Consider the following 17,832-nt stretch of genomic DNA (forward strand, 5'->3'; position numbering starts at 1 on the left):
ATGTATGTCCAGCAAAAGGCTTGAAGAGTAACTATTGCTCATCCACACTGGAGGCAGCCATCTTGTAAACTGAAACAATATTTACCAATCCAAATATGAACAGAGAGCATATCATTCCTTTTAGAACTAGCGGAATCATTGAGGCTCAACATGACTGAGTGACGTTATTATCTTTGAATGAATTAACAGGTGTTGTTCAAATATTAGTTCACATAAAAAATGTCTGCCTCCACAGAAAAATGCACTGGAAAGGAACAGTAGCTATTGTAATTGACTTAAATGCATTGCAGATCTAGAAACCATTATTTGTTTTTAGTAAAAATACTTTTTCCGCTCATTGTTTCTCATTGTTTCTTTATGTCCCTTGCAGTACAGCACACAATGTATTTCAGGATGCATTTGCCCTTATGGACTGATATCTGATGGTAATGGTGGATGTGTGACTGAAGATGCCTGTCCTTGTGTACACAACAATGAAGTCTATTCTCCAGGCTCTACAATCAAAATGCAGTGTAACACCTGGTATGTGGCTAAACCTCCATTCTATCATAAGGGTGTACTTCTTCATTAAAAATTAAAATTCCAAAAATGAAAATGTAGAAGATTATTCTATATAATTTTTAAACATGGGCAAAAACACAAAAAAGTAGAGATGTGCAGTTTCGCATTTACCTGAATTTACTTGGATTTACACGGATCCCAAACGGCATCTTAATGGTTCTCGGATGTCATGTGTTTTGGTTAGCCGATAAGAAAAATCCAGCTAAATATGAACTCACATTAATTCTGGCATTGAGAACTCAGTAAATCCAAACCCGCCCATCTCTAAAAAAAAGCAACACACAAAGTGTTTTTTGTCTGTGCAAGATGTTTCAGATGGACAAGAAAAGCAGAATCCCCTGAAACATCTGCTACTAGCACTAGGCTATAGCATGCTAGACAGATGACACTATGAGTGGGATGTATCACATCTTGGAGAAAGATAAAGCGGAGTAATTGCCCAAAGCATCCAATCAGCATCCATTTCAAAGAATGTGCTTGACAATGACAGGTAGAAGCTGGTTGTTGCTATCTCTCTCCAAAGCTTGATACGTTTACCCCTATGAAAGTGAAACCTGCTATTTGGGCTCCCCCTGTCATTCAGTATGAGGCTGGATTCCTTAGGGGATTCTGGCCTGCAAAACAAACATGTACCTTCCTCAGAACAGAAGAGCCGCATGCTGAAATCGAAAATGTGCAAAATGCACGCAGCAAATAGGCGCATATTGTTTAGATGGCAGTGCTGTCTGTACAGTTTATACAAGATCCATCCAAGGGTAGTATTTTCATCTACTATATAGGGTATAAGTGCTGGTTTTTAAAAAGTGGATATGTTGCCCATAGCAACCGATCATATTCTAGCTATTATCTTCTAGAAGGTGCTAGATAAATAAGTAGAATATGGTTGGTTGCTATGGGCAACATCTCCACTTCTAAAAACCTGCACTCTAGTAAATATACCCCTTGGGGAGGGGGTGCTTGTTTTATGACAGGAGGTGTGGCTTCCAAGTGGTAGTAGTGAAGGCTAAAAATACAGTTTTAGCCCAATATAGAACATGGGTGGACACTGTTATTAATAACTCATAAAGGGCCTATTCTGCATCGGAGGTAGAGGCTTCCCTCTCTGCATCTTTGATGGTCGCATGTGTGTAACTTCATGCAAATAGTGGTACAAACCCTTCCTTGATGCACAACTGAGCGCGTGAATGTGCAAGGACTGAGACACCAACTTTAAGTATCTTTAGATGCTTAAATACCACTTGGTGCATCTTTAGATGTAACCATTGGCCGCACCATTGAAACTTGCATCAGCCCCATGCTAAGTTCAGATTGTCCATCGGAGCATGGCCTCCAATGTGAGCGATGAAGTGCCAGAGTTTATAACCACTGCAGTCTCCTGCCTGTGACACAACCATATTTCTCCCATATGAGGGACAATCTCCATGTGTCAGCATAGCTGCCTCCGTCACACTTCCCAGTCACTGCCGAGGAATGCCCAATATATATTCAAGACATTTCTGATACCGCATGTGTCAATCGGAGATGTAGCTCTGTGCGCACAGACTTTGTACACATTGCACATGCAGTAGAAACAATAATGCTCAACTGCGTCTCACGTCGGCAGTGTGTCTGCCTTCACCATGTCAAAAGAAATCTTAATTTTTATTAAGTTCAAATGAATATAAACATTTGTTGTCTTCCCGAAAAGATGGGAGGGAAATATGTTTTATGACAATGATACGATTGGCAATATCATTGTAATATTGCTATAGTACTAGATTATGGAAAGATTTCAATCAGCTGCAGTAATTTACTGAGGCTAATTGATCCCCTGGGGTCTACTCAGTTAAGTATGATGCCGGCACTTATCAGGGATTTGTTTTTGAGACTCGTTTAGATTCTGAAACAAATCTTCGATAAGTGCCATTTCTTTTCATGGCCACAATCGCAAAAACACAATGGTCTGGGAACTTATTCCGGAACCGACGTGTTTTTGCACAAATAGATGATTTGTTTCACGCAGTAAAAATGTAGGGTAATTGAATTACCTTGAAAAAATTGCATTCAAGATAAAAATAAAAATTTCCTCCTTAAAATTGGTCTCCTTTTTATTGCACAAAAAATTAACATGATCAATTGAATCCCCCCTATATGTGAGTAATTCAGAGACATTCAGCCAATCAGAGCAGCCATCAATAATCATCATTATTATGCTACTGACATCAATGATATATTTGTTCTAAAAATACTTTTGTTTTCTTTTAATTTTAAAGCTTGCACTACAGTATATAGTACATCATTGTTGAAGTTAATTCTTTACAATACTCTTATTTTTCATTACAGTACTTGTCAAAACCGAAACTGGGAGTGTACTAGTGATTCATGTATGGGAACCTGTACAATATATGGGGACGGTCACTACATTACATTTGACACCAAGAGATACATCTTCAGTGGAAACTGTGAATATACATTGGCTCAAGTAAATAAATAATTTGTTTCACTTTCTTCATATTGCTGCACAATATATCTATAACTAGACACCAAGGACGTGTTCAGTTTTTAAGTTCTTTCTTCATCCCCTGTGCAATGTTGTAACTAATGTTTTCTACTCTACCAATGTTAGGATTACTGTGGCAGTGACCCTTCCATTGGAACATTCAGGATAATTACTGAGAACATTCCATGCGGCTCAACAGGCACAACCTGCTCTAAATCTATCAAGGTCTTCCTTGGTGTAAGTAAAGATTTCAATTTGAAACAATAACCTTAAAAGTAAACATCTCATTTTATAATTATCCTCTCATCTTAAATTGAAATGTTACTGTAGATAAACCTTGTGTTAATTAAACGCATTTCTTCTCTAGAATTATGAACTTATCCTGAATGATGCAAAATTTGAGGTAGTAGAACTTGATGCTGGAGAGTATGTACCCTACAAGGTGCACCAAATGGGCATTTACATGGTGATTGAAGCCCTCAATGGATTAGTGTTGGTGTGGGACAAGAAGACTACCATCTTTGTCAAGTTGGAAAAAATTTTGCAGGTACAGTATTACAATTTGGGAGTAGGTCTCCAAGTTAAAATTACAATGTTATTTTACTTGCAGTAATTAGAAAAATTGAAACAATCCCTTTGTGGACTTATGTAGCCTTCAGGATGCTTTATTGATTTTATAAGTATCTCTTGTTTATTCCATAGGGTGCAGTGTGCGGACTGTGTGGAAACTATGACGGAAATGCAAATAATGATTTCACTACTAGAAGTCTGTCACTGGTAGGAAATGTAGTTGAATTTGGAAACAGTTGGAAGCTATCTCCAAGCTGCCCAGATGCAGTGGACCTGAAGGACCCTTGTACGCTGAACCCCTACAGGAAATCTTGGGCGCAGAGACAATGTAGCATCATTACTAGCTCTACATTTGCTGATTGCCATGCTTTGGTATGAATCGATTTGTTTGGAGAATATATTTTAATATGAATAGATGTATCACATTCTTAAAATCAAATATTGCAAGTGTCATTTTATGTGTCATCATTAAACTTATTTTCCACATGATAATAATACATTATATGGTTGGAGAACAATAGCAGATTTTGAAGGACTAGAATGGTACATTATTAATATTAGGGTGCAAATAGTTATAGAACAACAGAAGGACACTGTCAATCTCACATATTTCCTACAGGCTTACAGTACAGACCAGTGATTAGGTCAGTGACGGATTGGCCATAGTCCTCACAGGGAGCTTTCCTGGTGGGCTCTACCATTTTAATTTGCATGAATTTCAATGCACTTTAGATAAATGTACCCTGTCAGTAACTTCCGGGCCCCTGAGCAGTGCATCTTGTTACATCTAAAGTTGTACTTGTGTCTTCCTCTGAATCACTCCCAGTGTTTCTAGCCAACTCTGTAAATTAATACAAAGCCACATCCTTTTAAACATCGGAGGAAATGATAGTAGAATTCACTACTTTCTGTACTACACACATATGCCCTGATGCGTTATGTGGTTTCACTTCTCTTTAATGCAGTTGTTTACTGTAGATAACGCTGTTTCACAGGTAATGAGACTTCTTCCCTTTCGGAATGATAGTTATTAAAGCAAGTGTTGCCAGGCGATTCACAATGCTCTGTAATCGAATGTTGGTTACTCTCTGTGCTGTATGGCATACTGTAAACTCATTTTCTGTATGGCAGGAACATTGTGCAAGCATCAAGTTTCCATAGATCTGCGCAGCAGATATCATGCACAACGGGCCACATGCACCGTGTTTCCAGAAATGTGTGTATGCTCGCTGTAGAAATCACTGGGAAAATGGCAAACATACTATTTTCCCAGATATCGGTGCATGCGCAGCTGACTGTAGCACAGTGCCAGAGTCTAATGAGGAAATCTGCTGGTGAGAGGGGTGGGGGTACATGGAGGCTGCTCCCGGCCCTACCGTCTCTTGATCATCCTTTGTTTGAACCAATAACCTTTCACATCTACATAAAAAATTGACAATCCTATTTCATTTAGCCATATTAAGACTCACAACACAGGCAGATACTGTAGTTGCATAGGACTTACAATCGCTGTAGGTATACGGAAATGCAAACATTTAGCATCAGGCTATAGAATCAGGCTCTAATCATTAAGAATCACGCTCTATGTGTAACATACCTTTTTAATGCATTTTACACACATGTAAATGGATGTGAGAATAAGATTGTTGTAATAAAGGCTACAGTAGATAAGTCATTTTACTCTCATTTAAAATGGATTGCACTGTTGACTAGCAAGTACTTAGGCATACACAGCAAGTGCAAACACATGACTGTGCCTATAAATTTAATCAGATAGATATCTAGAGAAAAAAAATTACCAAAAACACGTTTTTATATAGTCATAGTGATAAATGTAAGATATAAAAATGATAAAAGCTATGTGTGATCCTGCAGTTGCAAATAAGAGCCTGTCCTGGTTATGAATAAGAAGTAAAGTGAAACGCGATCGTTTTCTTGAGGTGTACGGCCACATCTCTGCATGCCCATTGAGATAAAGTTGCAATGGGCATGGCGGTCACACCAGCTTACTGGAGAGGAAGTACAAGATCCCTATCTCCTGCCCGTCTGCCCCACAGAGAATAGAGGGCATCTAAAGATGGCAGTGGCTAAGATTTTATTAAAGCCCTCACAGATAACCATGTGGATGACTCCTGCGAGGGTACCTCCGATACCTCTTCCTACCTATTGTGTTACATACTAGTGATATTTAATTCTGCCCTTAACTGCAATTAATTCATTTTAGTAAATTTCAATAAATATCGCTGACCTCAAATACTTACTAATAACCAGTAGTATTGCTGACTAGAATAATTTAAAATGGTAAAATTAATCAAGGCATGTACAATTGTGATAAATCAAATGCAAGCAACACCCGCTGGCAACAAACTGCAAAAATATTGAATGCTGAGGAAATTGTTTTGTGTGTAGGATGTGATATATAAGGAAAACTCATATTTTCTTTTATCCACTATCCTTTTGTTTAATGCCAGGTGGATCCATTGGTGTATTATGATGCTTGCGTGCATGATGCTTGTGCCTGTGATACTGGCGGAGATTGTGAGTGCTTCTGTACAGCTGTAGCCTCATATGCCCAAGCCTGCAGTGAAGCTGGAACCTGTGTCCGCTGGAGAAACCCATCATTGTGTCGTGAGTATGACTTTAGACTGTACAGATTGCCCATGCCGGATTAACAACAGGGCAAGAAGGAGTGACCAGCAAGGGGCCCCCATACATCATGGGACCCCACATACTGTATAGCTACATCAGTGTGGGGGGCACTATGACATAAGTGATCTGGGGTTTCTGTGTGGCATAATGTGAACTGGGGGCACTACAGTGTGTTTAAAAGATTTGTGTTACAGGATGTATTTACATATTTCACTTTTTAATAACATCGCATGTCATATTGACATTTTTATTGGTAGGGGTACCCACAATTAAGTTCCTCTGGGAACCCCAGAAACCTTAATTCAGCCTAGCAGATTACCATCTATATACAGATGTGTCCAGTTATGTTGTTGCCATGATGCATACAGTATGGGCACACGCATTGTGGCATCGCTACTCCCTGCCAGGCTGCGTACGCCCTCACCTGTGGTTTCCCATACAGTACATATGGATGACGGGTCTATATGCACACCCCTGGAATCCCGTGACACGCATGCTGTGATATGTACGCCAGACACATCTGTATATTGTCAACTTCCACTTAATCATGTTTACACATTTCCAAAATTAAAAATGTTGTTTAAAATATATAGACATGACCATATATCTGCTGTTCAGTGCATTTGAAGAACATGTTTGATTATTGTGATTGACCTTTGTTTTTGCTAAATTCTAATGTCATTTCCAAAACAGCACTGTTCTGTGATTACTACAACAGCGAAGGAGAATGTGAGTGGCACTATAGACCATGTGGAGATTATGGCTCTGGTTCTGAGTGTTTAAAAACATGCAGGAACCCAAGCGGAACCTGTTACCATGACTTGCCAGGCCTGGAAGGTGAGAAATAAAATGATGCATTAACCCAAAAGTAATTTGTTTCATAATGCAATTATTGGATTTCTTAGAAATATTCTAATCTAAATACAATTAGGTAATTATTTTGCTATCTCCACAGTTCTGTAATGTAAAAAAACTTAATTGCAATGCAAATAAAGAGCTTTGCTTGCTTAAAAAATAGATATGTGTACGATGGGCCGTAGAGAGTGACCATGGGCTCTGGTCCTTAGGGGGGCATAAACAATCTGGGGAAGGTGTAACCACGGCCTTCTTAAAAAATGTGGAACAATAGTATGTGTGCTGGCGGCTGCACAGGGGGACAGGAACAGGTGCACCCTGAGGGCATGAGGAGGGGACATGAAGGCGGTGGGGTGGGGCGAGGTCACGTGCACTCAGTAGAAAGTCTTTTTCTGCTTGACCAGGGCTATGTGATCTGCAGGTGGTATACCTCTATACTACCGAAGGTCTGTGATGATCTAAAAATACAGACAGAATAGGGACAGAGTACAATGAATAAGATATGGCACAGAAAAGCACAAGTTCCCATAAAGGAGGGATGGATAAGATGTTTGTAAGAAATACTGGGTTGCCTAATTTTTCTATTTCTACAAAGAATCACTCAGTTTTGCTGCATTATTTCATACCTAGCACTGATTCCCCCACTTGTTTCCTGTTAGCCATCCTCCAATCACTGTAGCAATCAGTGCATCTATAAAATGATGCTGGTTGCTATCTCAGTGTATTGCTAAGGTATTTGTACTCCCATGTACACGTATGTAGTTAATGGTGCTAATGACATACAGTATATCGTACAGTAGATGTGGATTTTAGACTTAAAACAATAGTAAATAAAAATCAAGGACAAATGTGAAGATAGGGGCAGTTTTTAGATGAAAAATAGCCACTTCCAATCAATTTGCTTCTATTGAGTGCTACAATAGGGCTAACTGGTAAAGTGACACATGTGTAAAAAAAACACACAGGCACATCAGGCAATACACTTGTCTTCCCCTACAATACATGAAGAATAATTGTCGGAAGGTCTGGAGGCTCCTTTTATAAGTCTATAGATATGTGACATTTGTTGGTATTTGCTGATTAGCCTCTATACTTTCAGTGTTGGCACAATCCTCCAGTGGGTACTAACACAGAAAATAAATTGTTTTGACAGACTGTAATGTATATTGAATGCATAGGTGCTGGAATGGGGCATTGCTCTCTTAAACATTGTACTGTGTCGTGGGGCCCCGTCTTGGATTACCACAGGCAGTACGTCTGTAGTCTCTAGATGGAGGTAATCCCCTTTCTGGCTGCTCATCTTACTCCCTTCCCACAGCCCTTCTCTGCTTGCCTCCTGGGATCTTCTTCCCCCTGCACCTAGCTCCGATCCCTAAAGTGTGTAGCTAGTTACCCTGGGCTGGACTCCACTCTTCCCCATCAGTTCCCACTTCATCCTTTCTCTCTCCTCACCTTGGATTCAACACATGTCCCATGTGGCACCCCTCGACCCTCCAATGCAACACCTCCCAACCCCGTTTCCCACTGGGTTCTGCTGAAAATGGACCCTGTGAGAGGGAAATGCCAGGTCTCTTTACCCTCCATGCACATCCTCAGAAAGAGTGGAAGCTATGAGTTGATCCTCTGGTCCCTCCCTGACAACAGCCACTCGCACGTGCGCTAATGACTGCTAATACAATCACTTTACTTCATACATCACAGGGGCAAGCTCCTATCAAAGTGCCTTTCCCTGGATGTGATGCTATATACAGCCTGCCCGACAATCGTTTCAACCAACTTGCTGTTGGTTTTCCTCAGGGCCTCTGACCACAGCTCCTGCTTGCTGGTATTTAAGGTCTACTAAAGTGCCAAGTCATTCAAAACAGAGCCCATGCTGTCAGCTCCTGGCGAGCTCACTCAGAGCTCATTGGACGCCAGGCATCAGCTGTGTGGGCGGGGCTAAGATAGTAAACAAAAGGCCCCTGTAGTTTTATTGGCAAGCAGCCTGTGGCCAAGTTGTTGCGTTGTTAGGCATCCTAGCACTAACAAGGCCTGTTGTATACAAATAGCATGTAGTAACAGGTACTCATGTGTTTCCCCTTGTTATATATACATATATATGTTTGTGTGTCAAAATTAAGTTTTATCTTGCCCCCCCCAACCTGAAAAGGTTCTGACTCTTCTGAGTTTTTGCAGCATTTTTGTGTTAGTTCATCCCATCCTTTATCCTGTTAATTAAGTTATCCAAATCATAGTTATCATTATTCGTAGCTGAAAAGGGGGCTTTATTTTCCCTCCTCATATTAACCTCATATTCCTAAAGCAAATGTACTGTTTTTATCATTTAATAACTTCTCATAATCACTAATTATATACCTTTTAATAATGTATTAGTAAGGTTACCTCTAAAATCATCAGGATATATCTATTCAAAAAAGATTTGCACACATGATTTAGAAAGTAAAGTGTATTTTCATTAACAAGTGATCTTCAATAATATTCACATATTCCCAACCACCGCTCACACAAACCCATCCCGTTTAAACCATATAAGAGTGAAAGCAATACAAGAAAGATTATGGGGCCTATTCATGAAGCAGTGAAAAGTGTGGAGAAGTGAGCCAGTGGAGAAGTTGTCCATGGCAACCAATCAGCATTGAAGTAACATTTATAATTTGCATACTATACAATTGTACAGAGCAGCTGTTTGATTTCCATGGCAACTTCTCCACATGCTCACTTCTCCACTCTTTTCACTGCTTCATGAATAGACCCCCATGAGATGTAAGTGTGAGAAGTTTAAATTTAAAACCAAGGTTTTAACAGGAAGCGCTGTCCAGTCTAATTAGCTAAATTAATAACAATATTTATTTATACACACACACATAACATATAAGGCCATATAGCACACATAAAAATGACAGGTTAAAATATAATTAATATACACTCAAAAAAAATCACCATTAAGTATTTTCAATCTGGTGTTAATAGATCAGTCAGACATATTGCACCACTAGGAAGTTTGTGGTAAATATATATATAAATTATATTAACTATCCTCTTACAGTAGTTATAAAATCCTTTATGTATATGATGCTAACATATTCTGTACTGTGCAAAATCAGCAAGACAACATTTACACATACCTTGAATTCAGGACAGACAATCTAGAATAAAGAATTATCTTGCAATAGTTTGTAAGTCCTGTCTTGTGTCCAAACAAACTTGTCAGGGAAGTCAGCCGGCACAGAAGGTACAGTATACCCATGACCTGTTATAATAACCCATTGTGAACAGTTTTGCAGAGGGCATTCATAATTGTGTGTGGCCTCTACTCAGAGCTGAATGTAGACCTCATGGGGCCCAAGGCAAGATACCGGTTTGAGGCCCCCCTCCTTCAAACATTCCATAACACTATATTTTATTTCCTGATTGCAAGCGGCATTACAAAAGTACTTTGGTACATGTGTAGTGCGATTGTGATGTGTACAGTATGTAGTTTACCAATAATCTATCAGTTGCATGATTCATCTGCATAGCGTACAAATTTGAATCAGGCCCTAGGTCTTCCTGAAGTAGACTTGAAACCTACTGTATTTCACATTTAAAGTAAACTGAGCGTTTTTAGTACTATAAAGGTGGATGGCCCTCTTCCCGTTACCCCTTACATACAACACAATTCTGATCTAAAAGAGTTCTAGGGATTAGAAAGTCACTGTAAGGTGGCATCTGCAGCGAGGGCTGTGGTGTAGACACAAAGAGCTGGTGGTGTGGTGGGTTAGGGTACATGCACAGCAATATGTGGGACTGTGCCCAACTTAGCACCTATGACACACTCATGGGTGCCTGTCTAATAGTGATATTATTGAGCTGCCAGGGCAATTTCACAAACAAGACATTAATTAAATAACCCTGCAATTGATTGATGTTGATATAAACATATCGGCGGTCAGTGTTCCCCCCCACCTTCCCCAAACACACACACAATTTTTTTTTAAGCACACTACAAGATTTCTTTTTTCATGGTAGGTGTATATTACAAGTGCCTAATATGCACTGGGCAGACAATGGGACTCTGGGGTACAGCCAAGTCTGCATGATGTCATGATGTCACGCGGTGGTCATGCAGTGCTACTTTGGGAACATTTTGGACAGGCTGGATTACTTTGTGGGGCCCATCCATAGACCCCTTGGGACTCACGGGGCCCTAGGCGTGTGCCTAGGTTGCCTTGTGTGAAATCCGAGCCAGCCTCTACTGCTAGTACTGAGGCCTGCAGAACTCTTGCTGGCTCTGGTCACACACTCGCACATTACAATACTGTAAATATCACCGGGATAAAACAAACAAATCCACACTATAGAAAAACAGAGTTTCCAGTAAGAGTTGAGCCCAAAAGATGCATTAATTGCCGCTACTCCATTCAATCTCTATTATAACACTTTGGGGTTTGTTTTTTTAAATAATTTGTGATAAGATCCCGATGTGTCACATCCACCATATTCATCACATAAACTCTTTACATTCATTTTCATCTTATATTTTTCTCCACCCTACCACTTTTCCTTATACTATTGTTTGCAATCTGCTATTATATGTCATTTATAATTCAAACGACTGTTTAACCCTTTACCCCTTTTATCTGATGCTTGTGTTACACCATTTGTAATCCTCTAATTTAGGATTATATTCTATTCATATATTCTTGAATTAGATGCAGGGAATGATCAAGCCATTACTGGCTACCATAAAGACCAGTATAAATAAACGTAGCAAAGATAAATGGATTGTCTACATGTTTTTACCATTATATATGTGTAATACACTATAACAAATAAGAAACTGTCCTATAAAATAAATATTTGAGATGTTTTTTGTGTGTGGGTGTGTGTTCTTTGGTCCTGATCAAGCAATACTTCATGTGATCAGTGTTGACGATAGTTGTGTTTTGTTCGTACAGGGTGCTACCCTAACTGCCCCGAAGAGACACCTTACTATGACGAAGATATTAATCAGTGTGTGGCCACATGTGACTGCTTCGATAACTATGGGAATTCATACCCCATTGGGGATACAGTGCCATCATCCAACAATGAGTCTTGTTCAGTCTGGTAATAAGACATCAATTATAATAATAAAATAAAAGAGATAAAATAACAACATAATGTACATTCAAATACATGTATAACCAAGTAAGAGGGAAGTCTACCTACCTCTGCTGGAAATATATAGTGCACCGATAACTGTTTGAACTCTTTATGGACATGTTGTATTTACATTGCAAGAGTGACTTTCTCCAAAAACATTGATGACTTACGAGTCTATTTACTAAGCCTTGGAGAGAGATAAAGTGCACGGAGATAAAGTACCAGCCCACCAGCTCCTAATTGTCATTTTTCCAACACAGCCTGCAACATGGCAGTTAGGAGCTGATTGGCTGGTACTTTATATCCTCAACTTTAATTCTCTCCAAGGCTTATTAAATAGACCCCTTAGATACAATTATTGTAGCTACTGATGAAATGGGAAGATTTCAGAATGAAACGGTTGGGTGGTGTCTTGGGTTGATTAAAGAGTGTCACAAATTTTTGGACTTACTGTAACTGATATGCAAGAGTACGTTATCTCACTATGGGGTATACAGGTTGAGTATCCCTTATCCAAATTTCAAAATCCCACATTTTTGGGTCCCCCTCTGAGATAATGAAATATATATTATATATTATGTGTATATATAGATATATTATATAGCTATATAATATATACATATATATGTGTCATTATCTCAGTAGGGCAACCAAAAATGTGGGATTTTGGATAAGGGATACTCAACCTGTATTTTGCAAAAAGTAGATTCAGGGTCTATTTAAAATCGACCAGAATAGAACCAACATCCCCACAAAATTGACTATAGTGTTTCTATTCTAAATAGCCCATTTACTAAAAGTACATTTTTAGTTCTACTTTAAAATCACTGGGTGATGTGAGTTGTATTTGAATGTGTTCTATTTACCAAAAACCGACATAAAAAATTAATAAAAATCAATAAAAAAATCGATCAAAATCAACATTATACAAAAGCATTCCTAATGGACACACACATTGTCACATGCACTATATTACCCACAAACACCTTCATTCCTGTGCTAATTTGCATAACCACAATTTTGTTAAATCATTGCTGTGCCCTTAAATGCCATGATTTATGCAGCCAGAGTGCCCCACATGCTTCTCTGTCATGTTTTTCCCCCAAAATATTGAGATTTCAGACAATTCCACATAATTTAAAATCAAATAGAACTGTTTCTGACGGTTCTATTGAAAATGGTAAATAGTAAATAAGGGTTAGGAATTACACTCTATGTTAAAGTATTGAAGAGTCTATTGTAGTTCTGTTTAAGTGTAAAGTTCTATTTCAGTCGATTTTAACTTTAGTAAATACCTGTCACACAAAATCGACTGAAATTCGAATGAAAACCAAAATTGACTTTTAGTAAATATACCCCCATAAGTGAGATGTATCAAACTTCCTAAAGATTTGAGAAGTTGGCCTTATCAACCAATCAGCTTTTACCTATCATTTTAGAGAATGTACTGGATAAATACTAGCTAGGACCTGATTAATTACTACGGCCAACTTTTCCACTTGTCCACGTTTCCATTCTTTAGAAGGCTTCATTAATCTTCAGTGATATCACTGCTCCCTAATGAATTGAAAAGCTAGGTTCCAAAAAATATTGGTTCAGTCCATAAAATGGCTGCCACTACTGTGTAAAGCCTAAGGATACAGCATCTAATATTAGGACGGCAATATGATAAGTATGAATAAGGTGTGTTTATGTCATGTAATGAGATGTAGGCAGGTTTTATACTTAGAAATTGAATTAATCAGTCCAGCCATGCTCGTTAGCATCTCATGCCAGCATAGAGAGGACATGTCATTCTCACACTTTCTTTTCATTTATTTTTTCATATAGCAATTGCACGGAAGAAGGCATAAAATGTTACAACCTCACAAGTAAGACTACCTAGAATCTTGTATAATAATTTTACAATCTGTGTCCTTCTTTGTAAGATATACTGTACAATAATATCATGATATCAGTTTCATACCTTTTTTAACTTTTCTAAATAGCTATTCCATCATCAGATGTATCTAAAGTATATGCTATCCTACAATGTATACAGATATAGAATGCTATGTTTTTTTCTTGTGTATCATACTGTATATTTGCTATTTATTGATTGCACCTTGGATACAATAAGATCTTCTTGCATATATACAAGTATACCCAATGCTCAAAGCAGAAATCAGCCGTGTTTATCCAAGGTCAATTAAAAAACAACTAACAAAAACAGACAAAAACTGGAAACATAAAGCATCTAAAAACTACAAAAGATAATTTATTAACCAATATATCAATAAATGTAAGGTTATATTATATAATGTTTGGGAAGCCGTTATACAGTATTACCCCATATGTAAAATAGCCCACTGGCTACATTGGAGTGCATATTAATTTCTAGGAAGCACATATGGAATAAGGCGGAAATAGAGAGATAGCAGAACGTATGCTATGATGGGAGGTAACTAAGGGGGACATTTACTAAGCAGTGATAAAAGTGGAGAAGTGAGCCAGTGGAGAAGTTGCCCATGGCAACCAATCAGCATTGACGTAACATTTATAATTTGCCTACTATTAAAGTATACAGAGCAGCTGATTGGTTGCCATGGGCAGCTTCTCCACTGGCTCACTTCTCCACTTTTATCACTGCTTAGTAAATGACCCCCTTAGAAGTTCTGTTTCTCTACAAGCAGAAAGGGATGTGCAATGTGATTATAACATTTTGCTATAGGGCCTCCAAAGTTTTACTTACACCCCTGTGTATAGTTTTTCTGTATTATATTCTATAAAAGACCTGCCTTACAGATAGAATATTTTATCATTCATAACAGTCCTTACAGCTAAATTGTCTATTACTTAGACACATACACAAATACTGTACACCTGTATTCATTTTGGCAGGACCAATTAACCTCCAGTATCCATAAAATTTGGAATATGGGAGTAACTAGGAAAACCCAGAGGAAACCCAATGCAAATGTGGGAAGAACATAAAAACTACTCACACAAAATGCACTGGCCCCTGCCCCAGCTTAATGGGCCAGTGCACTGCTATAATTATTAATTACGTATATTGTAACGCTACATAAAGGCCCTCATTCCGAGTTGTTCGCTCGGTATTTTTCATCGCATCGCAATGAAAATCCGCTTAGTACGCATGCGCAATGTTCGCACTGCGACTGCGCCAAGTAACTTTGCTATGTAGAAAGTAATTTTACTCACGGCTTTTTCATCGCTCCGGCGATCGTAATGTGATTGACAGGAAATGGGTGTTACTGGGCGGAAACACGGCGTTTCAGGGGCGTGTGGCTGAAAACGCTACCGTTTCCGGAAAAAACGCAGGAGTGGCTGGAGAAACGGGGGAGTGTCTGGGCGAACGCTGGGTGTGTTTGTGACGTCAACCAGGAACGACAAGCACTGAAATGATCGCACAGGCAGAGTAAGTCTGAAGCTACTCTGAAACTGCTAAGTAGTTTGTAATCGCAGTATTGCGAATACATCGGTCGCAATTTTAAGAAGCTAAGATTCACTCCCAGTAGGCGGCGGCTTAGCGTGTGTAACTCTGCTAAATTCGCCTTGCGACCGATCAACTCGGAATGAGGGCCAAAATTTCAATGAAGGTACTGTACCTGATATATGGTTGCCTTTCTTAAAGAGAACATTGAGCTAATTGCCTGTATTACCCTTAACATCCACTAGCGAGATTAGGGAACTGGAGCAGTAGCAGAATAAAGTAATAGCAGATTGGTAGAAAACAGTTTAAGGGTGATATCCTATTGCCGGCGGTCATTTACGGGTTAATATTGCGATTTTAGCCTGATGGTATTATTGGGCTTACCAATTATAGCCTGTTTTTCCCGTGCGATAAATTACCAGTTTTCGGACGATAAACGTGATCTGGGATAAATTCCCAGACCCATGTCATATTGCGGAAAAACGGGGTCGATAGGGCGTGTTACCGAGGATTCTGCTTCGCATGCCTGAGGCACACAAAGCCTAATTCCCGATAATTGCTGGCCTTCAGGGCTAATTGGATAGCCCCCGGAGGATCCATTAGCAGAGGTATTTTACCGCAGCTTATATGATACCCCTTTAAATCTCACTATTCAACTAAAAGTTGAATTTGGTTAAAAAGTATTGGACTGCACAATATTGCTTGACGTAATGACTTAATTAATCACATCTGCTTTTTCAACAGATTGCTGCATATATGCAGGTCATATATATAAGGATAATGAGATAATCTACAGCACCACAGATGGCATTGGGGGATGTATCACAGCTATATGTTACAATGGAACCATAAGTAGAACAATTGAGCCTTGTACAACAACTCCACCTCCTACAACGTTTCATTTCTCTACTACACCTCCTGCTACTACGACAATTGGTTACTCTACTGCCCCTCCAGTCACCACTTCAAGCATAACTACAGCGACAACAGGTACCTTTATGATTCTCATACCCCATAGCCAGTGACAAAAAGTGGGAGCTCCCTGGTTCAGTCTCACTCATTGCAGCTAATGGTTAAGCACAGTGTTAACTCTGAGGAGATTATCAAACATATACTGCGCTCAACCCTTATGTTGAATGGGTTAGGGGATGTGCTTTGTGCAAATACAATCAGGAGCATCAGCATATCTGAATAAATTAAAATAATTATTACCGATTACTTATATACTGTAGTGCCAGCATATTCCATGGTGCTTTTGCTGGCAGTAACAATATTGGGACCCAGAAAGTAGACACATTTTTGGAGGTAAACTTTTGCTTTATAAATCAAATTAAAATAATAGAATATGTATAGAATTATGTATACAGGGTGATTCAAAAGTCGCAGTACACCATTTTGTTTCAAAAACTGTGCAGGAAATGGGAAAACTGAATACTCCAGTAAGGTATGTGTGAGGTGGGCTATCTTTTAGGGTATGTACTGAACATGGACGCCACCTTGAATCTAAGTCAGTTTTCCCATTTTTGAAACAAAAGGTTGTACTGCGATGTTTGAATCACCTCGTGTATGTATATATCTATATCTATCTATCTATATATATATATATATCTATATATATGTTAACCCTATTATCAAATTAATCTAAATAAAACAGCAGGCCGCTTATACTACAACAAGAATCAGGGGGATGAATAATCATCTATTCATTTTTTCTGTAACTGCTTGTGTGAAAATGTAAGGCTAATGGTTAAGAAGCAGTATTTTAGATATTTCTGTTAGCATGCAGCCAGACATATATGGTAAACACATTTTTATATGCATTTTATTAGAGTAAAAGGGCCTGATTCAGAGTTGAACACTTCTTTGTTTCACCAGGTATAGATTGATGCTCAGGTACCAATTGCTGATTGTTTGCCATCGATGGTTGATGGTTTTCCCTTTGACGGTAGAAATCCATTGGTTCTCCGCCATCGATGGCAGTGAAGGCAGCAATGGTTTATTTTCCTCTGCTCTGGGGATCAGCGCTTTCTTTCCCTACAACATGAACAGTTAATGAAGGGCGCAAACCATCCATGGTTCAGCATTAATGGTTTCATGCCAATGAAGTTAACAACCAATGGTATCATCGATGGTGACCATTGTTGGTAAACCCACTGATGGC

The 17,832-nt window shown here is 38.9% G+C and overlaps 1 protein-coding gene across 1 annotated transcript in view; it reads left to right on the plus strand.

The window, feature by feature from the left end:
* The window catches only part of LOC134968655 (mucin-2-like), a 72,878-nt gene that overhangs the window by 38,992 nt on the left and 16,054 nt on the right, over positions 1–17,832 (plus strand). The window contains exons 19-28 of the mRNA XM_063944179.1: positions 371–522; positions 2,884–3,022; positions 3,167–3,277; positions 3,408–3,587; positions 3,743–3,982; positions 6,082–6,238; positions 6,953–7,096; positions 12,052–12,202; positions 14,069–14,109; positions 16,416–16,661. Of these exons, the coding sequence (XP_063800249.1) occupies positions 371–522; positions 2,884–3,022; positions 3,167–3,277; positions 3,408–3,587; positions 3,743–3,982; positions 6,082–6,238; positions 6,953–7,096; positions 12,052–12,202; positions 14,069–14,109; positions 16,416–16,661 (1,561 nt within the window). The remainder of the gene's footprint in view (positions 1–370; positions 523–2,883; positions 3,023–3,166; positions 3,278–3,407; positions 3,588–3,742; positions 3,983–6,081; positions 6,239–6,952; positions 7,097–12,051; positions 12,203–14,068; positions 14,110–16,415; positions 16,662–17,832) is intronic.

Source organism: Pseudophryne corroboree, chromosome 11 (genome assembly GCF_028390025.1).
Source record: "Pseudophryne corroboree isolate aPseCor3 chromosome 11, aPseCor3.hap2, whole genome shotgun sequence".
NCBI classification, from domain to species: domain Eukaryota; kingdom Metazoa; phylum Chordata; class Amphibia; order Anura; family Myobatrachidae; genus Pseudophryne; species Pseudophryne corroboree.